Source organism: Protomyctophum parallelum (genome assembly GCF_964188405.1).
Source record: "Protomyctophum parallelum genome assembly, chromosome: 21".
Lineage (NCBI taxonomy): Eukaryota > Metazoa > Chordata > Actinopteri > Myctophiformes > Myctophidae > Protomyctophum > Protomyctophum parallelum.
The window spans coordinates 18,569,623-18,578,959 of NC_139713.1; the positions used below are offsets into that span (position 1 = coordinate 18,569,623).

Genomic DNA, 9,337 nt, shown 5'->3' on the forward strand with positions numbered 1-9,337 from the left:
GTGAATTTGCTTTTGGCTAGACTGATGATGTAAAGGCCATGGTGGCGTATGATGTAAAAGCATGCCAATGCCTAAGAAGCAAGAGTCAAACTTCTTCAAATTCAGATCAAAAATACTTTTTCATTTTGCATCATAGTCCTCATGTAGCCTGGGATGTTATTGTAGAGTCTGCCGAGAGCCCCCGGAAAGGTATTTCTGCTCACAGCAATGAAGAACACAATAAGTAGACAGTATCTGTTGCTGTGGGAACAGAACTCCTTTTTTGCTATCCACTGTCTGTTTCTCCTCACAGAAAAGCGTAAACAGCAGCACCACAATTGATCTAATTTGCTATAAGGTATATATGCATCATGCAGTAATTAGTCCTTAGCAAATTTATTTTATTTTTATTTTTTTAAGAACAGATTGTACAATGTATATTTTTGTCAAGTCAGTTATGTCAGAAAAGATAGTCCTAAGTGATGATTAAGAAGACATGGTTAGGACTCCTAACCATGTCTTCTTAATCATCACTGTTGTTACACACATCATGAGCTGGTAGGTTTTGAAGCATACTGTGCTACAGTAGGCAACAAGCCAATTAACGTGACACTTCGGTTCAGTAAAGTATGAGCTTTCTTTTGAGCAGCTGATTAAATCGTTGCTGTCGGGAGGAAACCTCATAACTCAATTTTTGAGCTTTTTGTTTTTTTTTTCATAAATCAGTGCTATTAAACACCCAATAATAATAATAATATAAACACAATATTTTTTTTATTTTCCTGAAAAATTTAAGTTTTTGGAGTTAGGTGGTTTCCTCCCGACAGCAGAGATATGGCATAGTGTTCAGGTAACTCACATTCAGAGCAAACACATGTAGGGAAACACATAAGAAAAGAACGACGCTGTTACGCCCTCTATTGGTAAGGAAGAATATACTTTTGCCTGTACCCCATTAGGCCATAAGTTACTGGACTGGGAAGGGAACTCTAGTCTAGCTTATGGCAGCACAAGTTCCTGTTAATAGAAAAAATAAAACGTGTATTGTAGTACTGTAGTATAGTACTGTGTGCAGAGTAGGTATTAAAGCTCTCCTTCATATGGGTTTATTATAAAGAAAAAAACTCCCACTCTCCCAATCTCAGAGTTTGTAGGAAAAGGGTCATGTACTTACAGTAATATTGTAATAAATCATCATGTACTAGTTTTTTTTTGTTTGTTTCCAGAATAGAATTTATTTACATGACAGCTGTATCAGTTCGTAAGACAAGGTGTCACACAAACAGTGGATATTTCAATTGGAAGCAACTCCAAACTGTCCTCTTGTCTTCATTTGCATTGGTTGCTGGGCAGGTGTTCATGCTCAGGGAGCCAAGGACTCACGCCGAAGCACTCTGCAGCCTTCCTGTCACACTCACAGATGAACATTTCACACGCGTTGTTGTCGCCTGAGGGTGAATAAGTAGAATGCTCAGTGATAACTACCGTACGAGAGAAGCCTATACAGTATATAAACCGGATCAAGTTTGACACTCAAAATTAGCACTGAGATTTTTTTCTCTCGCTCACATTTGCTGTTGTCTCTAAAGAAAATATAATATAAGAAGTAATAATAATAATAGATGTTTAATCATAAATAACACAAACACTAGCTCAAACAGACTGCACTTCACAGTAGGATGTAAAGTAAACAGAGGTTGGTTTACCCTCCAGGAAGGCAGTTTATCACAGATAAGGAATGGTAAACAAACTGTATACCGGTATGCTTGGAGAAGCATGGACAGAGGCTATGGATTTTCGAAAGTGCAGCATGTCACTGAGGCTATCGTCTAGCCACTGTCCATGGCAACACTTTATTTGAGTAATGTGTAGTACATACAGTATGTAGCCTACTGTACCTACTTTTCATGACTTGGAAAAAGGATTCCCAAGTTTTCCAAGTACACTATAAAAAAAAACTGTTTTAACGTATTGTTAGTCATTTGCAATTTGGTTTATTGTTTCTTTTGATTTGGGGAATGGGGGTTCTGAACCAGTGAACTTCTGATTAATAGATTAGAGGGAACAGTTAGGGAACAGTTCAAGTGTGCTTACTTTCACAAGTCACTTTCCCCTCTCCCCCGGCACTGTTGCTCTGGTCACACTTGTAGCTGTAAAGCTCGGTGTAAGGGTTGTCGACTAGGAACCAGCAGTCAGGGTGCTGCATAGCCTCACTGTAACAACGGTCATGCACCTCACAGCATCTGGCAAAAAAGAGATGTGCAGTTGGTATCGGAATCTGAATCAGTTTCATGAGACGGATAAATGATGATAAATTGTCAGATGAAAAGAAACAGCTGGTGATGCCATGTGTATCAGAGGATGCATATGGTTGTCTACACGCTTTTGCATCACATTAGGGATGCATGATAATAATGAATTGTATTTTTATGGCGCTTTTCTATGCACTATGTGCCTACTCAAAGCGCTTACAATGGTTCATTCATTCATACATTGGGAGGTGAAGCGGCGAACAGTCGACGCCAGCGTCCTCACTTCCCACCCCCAATCCAATGATATACTGTACCCTTCATTATATCAGTAGTGGACGAGATTTACTTGAAATATCGGCTAAGGGTATTTTTTTATATTTGTTTAAATGTATTTTCTTGGAAGCTTTCAAAAGGTTCAAGCTGTAATGCAAATAAAAGCAAAAAAGTTAACATTTATGTGACACGTCACCTATACTACTACTGTAATACTGTAAGTTGTTTGAACTAATACAGTATGTGATCTTCTTCACAATTGAAAGCAGACACTTGGAATCAGAGTGTAGTGTTCATCATTAGGTCTCTTAAATAAGCTATTTACACTATTTTGTGAAAACTTCTGACTTATACTTTTGAATACTTGAATACTTTTTAAAGCAAATAGCCTACTCCAGCTAGTACTCGACAGTGTTCATTTTGTTGACTAAGACTAAAAGACTAAGGTTTTTGATATTTAGTCGACTAAGTCTAAACGATTTCAGAAGACTAAATGTGACTAAAACTAAATGGTGTGTTATTCAAAGACTAAGACTAAATCTTTTCTGGCAAAATTAACATTCCATTAAGACTAAGACTAACTGGTGTGTTATTCAAAAGTCTAAGACTGGCAAAATTAACATTGCATTAAGACTAAGACTATTTAGACTTTTTACGTCGTGTTTTTATATTATTGTGTTGACCCCAGGACGATTAGCTCATGTTATGCATCAGCTACAGTACTGTAATGGGGTTGATAAAAAAAAATAAAAAAAAACAGTCTAGCACTGGGGTTGAGACAAACTACTCTGTGTCTACGGTCTACCACCAACTGTATCACTTTTCACACCAATGTTTCAAACATCTTTGAAAGATTTATACTCGGACATCTTTCTGCAGTCACTGCTTCAAGTCTCCTCAAAGAAGCATTGCTCTGACCTGTCCAGTTCATCAACAGGGGTGCCAGACCCTCCCTTGCCACAGTAGCAGCCATAGTCAGCATAGTCGAAGATGGGCCAACTATCCGGCATCACACACAGGATCATGTCTCTAAACTGGGTCAGGCCCTTGTCATGGGTTGCCTGGGCTGGAACATACAAGCACATGTGCACAAATACACATCAACAGATAGGCAGGAGACACGCACGCACGCACACACACACACGCACGCACGCACGCACGCACGCACGCACGCACGCACACACACACACACACACACACACACACACACACACACACACACACACACACACTATATCTCCCAAACCAGAGGGAATTATGTAAAACAATCTAGCAGTGCATGCAGCTCTCATTTTTGCTCGACATGCAGTATGTCACTGAACTATTTTCTCAACCGTACAAATACAAAATAACAAAGAGAAAAGAAACGGCACTATTTATGTAATGAAACTGTATGAATGTATATACAGTATATGCATGTCATTGTTGCACTGAATACAAGGGGGGAAAGGTATATGTATAAACTAAAGTCCTGTGCTATGCTAGCTACTGTATGTGTAGCTAGCAATAGCACATCAATCTGGGTCAAGTTATCTCAGAGCTTTCGGGGCAAGTCGTCACATGTGACAATGTGCCCCAGTTTTACTATTACATGTACATATCAATTATTCTCTGATAATGCGAGTGAAATGCCTCATAAAAAAAAACAAAAAAAGTGTGTGACGGATGCACATGGATGGGGTTGGGGGACTTTTCTGCCTTTATTGATAGGACATAGTGTAGATCAGAAAACAGGGAGAGCGACTGGGAATGACATGTAGCAAAGGTCGTCTGGATCGGGACTCGAACCTGAGACACGCTGTCAGGCATGCACCTGGCTATGTGCCTGGGCTGCTAAGCCAGCACAGCGGGCGCCCCAACAGTGCAAATCTAATGACATTACATTTTGTGCACAATAGACTGAAGCGAAAGCAAAAGTGTGACAACTACAGTCTCATGTCTATAGGCAGTGGCGTGCATAGACATTTAGAGGGCAGGTGCCCAAGTGGAAAAGAAGGCACCTTGTGCCTTAGTAGTGATATAGATACTTAATAGTGTGAGATGTATAGATTTTGGGGCATAAATAACTCTTAAACTCTCAATTTTCCAGCCATTCAGTTGCAAAAAAATAATTAAACTGAACTAAAATATATATATATATATATATATATTTATAATTTGGGGACCCCCCCACAATAATTTGGCGACACATTATTTTCCATTTTCTGAAGAGTGACAGTTTTGGACAAATTTACATAGATGTTACTCACCAATGGAGAGACCTAAAGCCACAAGAAACAGGGTCTGGAAGGTCTTCATGTTGTTGAGTATGCAGCAGTCTGGTGTTGGTGCACGTCTAAGCTTGGGAAGGGGAACTCTTTATAGGTCAGGTGTGTGTGACGTCTCGGTCACCACTCGCCAGTACCTGCCCACTACACCGTAAACTCCTGAGTGTAGTTTTAACTCACACAGCAGTGGAAGGGATGTGTTCATCAGCTTACTGTTAGCTGCTAAAGGTGGGGCTGATTAATATGATGCTGGGTTGCTTAAATCATTGTATCAGTTATGGTATATTTATGACATGTGGTGGAGTAAAAAGTACAATGTTTGATACTTAATAGTATACTTCTACTCCACTACAAAGAGTAAATATTGTCTGTAGTAAAAGTGTAAAACATTTTGAAATACTCAAGTAAAATAAAAGTAGGCCTACCTAAATTGTTTACCACATGAACCCTATATAGTGTTTTAATTTGGTGAATATAGCAGATCTACAAGCTTGTAGAGCTTGGGATCTTGTAGATTGCCTATTTTTGCTTTAGCTTTTAGTTTTAACAGCAGGTACAGAGCTGCAGAATAGAGACCTTGGGAATCTGAGGGATTAGGTCTACGGTGTAGTGTTTTTTAAGTACTTGATTTGGTAAATGTTACTTTCTACCACTGACTCTGAGAGTGTACACATGGATACATGGAATAGTATACCATGGAATGTACTACTGTGTACATACAGAGGTCACTCGGGTCACACAGGGAAGCGCAGCCTGTGGAAAAGAGGAGCATGTGTATAATCGGACGACAAATCCCACGGTCTGATCCCAGTGAACGTGTTGCACTTCCTGTATTTAATGTTCTGTCTACACACGGGAACACTGTGTTTCACTCCGTCTGAGTGAACATCAATCAGGCTAATATACGCATGTGCGGACGCACGCACGCACGCACGCAGTATGCATGCTATTTTCTATAAAGCTTTTCTTGAACAGTGGACAATGCCAAACGAGCAATCAATCTATCTGTAGGAGCCATTAGGATGGTGATTGATTGATTGATTGAAATATTTATTAACAGTTTGCAGAATTACAGTACATTTCAAGCACAAACTCAATACAAAGACTGTTAACTGTGAGTGGACGACCCAATTAAGCATTACACTTGTTTACAAGAGGGTCCACCATGTTCAATTCAGCAAAACATTTAGAGACGTACAAATAGACACTACTATATAGACAAAGAACAGAACAGGAATTCATCATATAGGAGGTAAAAAGGGAAAAGAAACGTATACAGTGAGGGGGAAAGGGGGGGTGGGGGGGATTCAGATTTTACGGGGGCCAGTTTCGAATTGCAGCCGTCCGTAGGTGCCCTTTGAGAGCGGTTTTGAAGGAGTCAAGGGATTCGCATGTCTTAATGACTGTTGGTAGGGCGTTCCACATTTTGGTGGCATAGGAGCGAAAATAATTTAGTCCCTTGTTTTTGCCGAATCTGGGCTGTACATGGTTCGTTGCACTCCCTCTGGTGACTTATTAATTGTTAGGTTGGCATATTATTTTGGAACACTTGGGGGAGGGCTTTAGATTGACAGCACTGGGTGTGAATTTAGAGGATCATAGAACAAGGACACAGGGAAGGGGAGAACATAATTTCTTAGCAGCAGCAGACAGAGACAGGAATACAAAGAACAGCTAGGAGACTCGTTATTATGAATCAATGTGATATGTTCATTTCAACTGCACAATTTGCAATAAATACACCACAAGCAAGCTGAGCTCTACGACTGGACATCCATCTGTAGCTGTTTTCTGTGTGTACTGCGTAGGATCACTCCCACCACCTGTGAAGTAACGTGCAAATAGACATTGGAAGGTGAACAATTGCCGTTACACTATCAAACAATCTATGAAATGCTGTTTGTTTCTTCTGATAGGATCAGGAAACGGCTACAAAAGGCAAAAGGTGATACGTCACTGTGATCTGTCATGTGGTTGACCGAGCCGTGACATTAGATAAACGTATGCCAAGACATGCCATCACCACATGGACAAATACATAGAAAATCCTACACTTTGGCGGGGGATATAGTGCTCAGTTTAAGTGGGTTGGAGGCTTGGTGAATTGCTCAATAATGCTTCAGTAGGGGAAAGGAAAAGTGAAGGTATTCTTGTACCCACCTACCAAGATTCTTCCAGCTGAACTTTTAATTTAAAAAAGTGAAATGTAATCATTCTTGATTCACCAGGGTTTTCATATATCCTGTTGCACAGGGTGTGAGAAATGTGAAATGTGCGTTATAAATAAAAATTTAAAACTTGGGCTCATTGAAAAGAGCTTTAGTTGATAACCGGTAATTACAGTAACTAGTCTGCTGTCAATAGTACGCCTTGCACTGTCCTTCTGCCCTGTACGATATCATTGTCAGCTGTATCAGCATGTACTGTAAACATGTCTGCAGTAACATGTCAACACAAACATTCTATACAGTACAGTATGTTATAATATTCTGTTTGTGTCAGGGTAGCTACCCGGTAGCTCAGTGTAGAGCACTTTCACTGTCTTTAAATAGCAAAGCTCTGAGTTTGATCCCTGGCACTGCCAAGGCGCCAACCCAGCGCATGAGTAGCATGGCTTGGGTAACTATAGGACATGCAGAAAGTTCTGGGAGCTGATGGTGTTTCACGCCAACTCAGCAATAAAACTCAAAGGGGTTGTCAGTGTCGCGCTCGTTCTCACCCAATGAGCCACTGCAACCTACTCACTTCATTCTGTTTAGATGTTTGCACATCAGGCATTTAATTGACAGCCTTATTCAGCCTTATTATCTGCTCCACTAACTATGACAGAACTCTTATCTCAGGTGATCTTAATCTTCACCTGGATGATGCTACAGATGCTATGGCTATGGGTTTCTTAGAGTTATTGCACTCCTTTCCTTTCAAATAAAAAGATGCACTTGAAATGAGTAGCTTTTTCACCCCTCCCCACATATCCCAAGACACAACTTGCACTGCAATGCCTGGTGGTTGAGGAAGTTCACCAAGTTCATGTTTTTTTATTTATTTATATGATTATGTGTGTATTTATTTTTCTGCCACAATAGGCTATAAAGCTTTGACCCAGAACAAAATAATTTCACTCTTACACAACATGTAACAATAATGTCGCTATTCTCCTATAGTGCAAAATCAAAGCTCTCAGATAAGCTTCATCCATCAGAGCTACTTCATTCACTATTCTTTGTAGTGTTATATTATTCAACCGGTTCCATTGCTTATAGGGGTGTAACAATATAGTAACTGCATCGAAAAATCCATTTATGTATAATATCGAAATGAAAACGGCAACATTGACTATGTATCGTATCGTTTTGCAATGCAAATAATCGGTTTCGAATCGTTTTGCTATTCAGATAATCGATTGTATTAATACTACATTTTTGTGCGTGGTATTTAGCAATTTTTAGAATAAGGAAAAAGAGGGGTTTAATTACTTAGTTTAAAATAATTGCAATGCATTTTAAATAGTTACTGTATCGATTTCAAATCATTGAATCGTATCGTATCATATCGCCATAATGAACCAATATCGTCCATGTATTGTATTGTCAACCATGTATCGTGATACGTATCGTATCGCTGTTAAAATGTATCGTTACACCCCTAATTGCTTAACCTGCTTCTGCTGCCACAAACTGACAGCATGATGGTCAGATGTTTTTTTTTTTTTGTAAGAAGTTAAATTTGCATTACAGGGAAATAAAATTGCCATATTGTTTCTAATACGAATTTCCACCACTCTGCATTTCTGCGGTGTTGCATATTCTTATATACTGTAACAACTAACATGGGGTGTTTTCACTATAATACATTCCTTTAAATTACCGGAGCTTCTGACTTTGGCAGAGAGGAAGAAGTTGACTCGGGTGAACAGGACGGGCCACTCTGTAAGCCTGCTGCTTCTACAGAGCTATGGAAATTATATGACCTAAGGGGGGTTGGTTAAACATTGTCCCCCACAAACAAATCAATCATTCAGTCATGCAGTCAGTTTCTGAAGGAAATATTCTTTTCAGATATCAGCGGTACGTACTGTAGGAATGTACTTTGCATCAAGTAGAGTTCATGCCTTTAAGAAGAGGCTGAACAAACTCCTCCTCAGTATGTGACTGTAATCCCATAAATAAGGACTGAGCTGATTAAATAATCATCCAACATTCAGTTTATATACCCTGGCCTGACTGAGTAGCTTTTTTTATGTTATTCAAAAAGCCTGTATCTGCCCAAGTTTAATACAATCAAATATTTTGTTTTAAATTATGAATGTTTTATAGGAACTGGGCCTCATGGCTCGGCAAGGCTATACTTACATATTCTTCCAATGCCGTTTTGCACCAGTTTGGTGGAATTGACAGCAGAATACTCATTTACACATTGATAATGCCAATCCAGAGGAAAAGCCGCACTTTTTGCAATTCTCCAAGCAGTAGTTCTTTCAGCTCATCAGTGCGACAGTTCAACCATGTTGGTTTCAAGCGACTGTACTGCATGGCTGTCACATCTGCATATTGGGCCAGATAATTG

The 9,337-nt window shown here is 39.6% G+C and overlaps 1 protein-coding gene across 1 annotated transcript; it reads right to left on the reverse strand.

The window, feature by feature from the left end:
- Window positions 1-1,308: 1,308 nt before the first annotated feature.
- On the reverse strand, window positions 1,309-3,550 carry LOC310879549 (phospholipase A2, minor isoenzyme-like; the record flags this gene model as incomplete). Its single annotated transcript, XM_083794322.1, has 3 exons — window positions 3,423-3,550; window positions 2,074-2,222; window positions 1,309-1,427 (listed from the first exon to the last, which is right to left on the reverse strand). Exons 1-3 carry the CDS (start codon window positions 3,527-3,529, stop codon window positions 1,309-1,311), a joined length of 375 nt encoding a protein of 124 aa, XP_083650448.1. The 5' UTR covers window positions 3,530-3,550.
- Window positions 3,551-9,337: the final 5,787 nt, after the last annotated feature.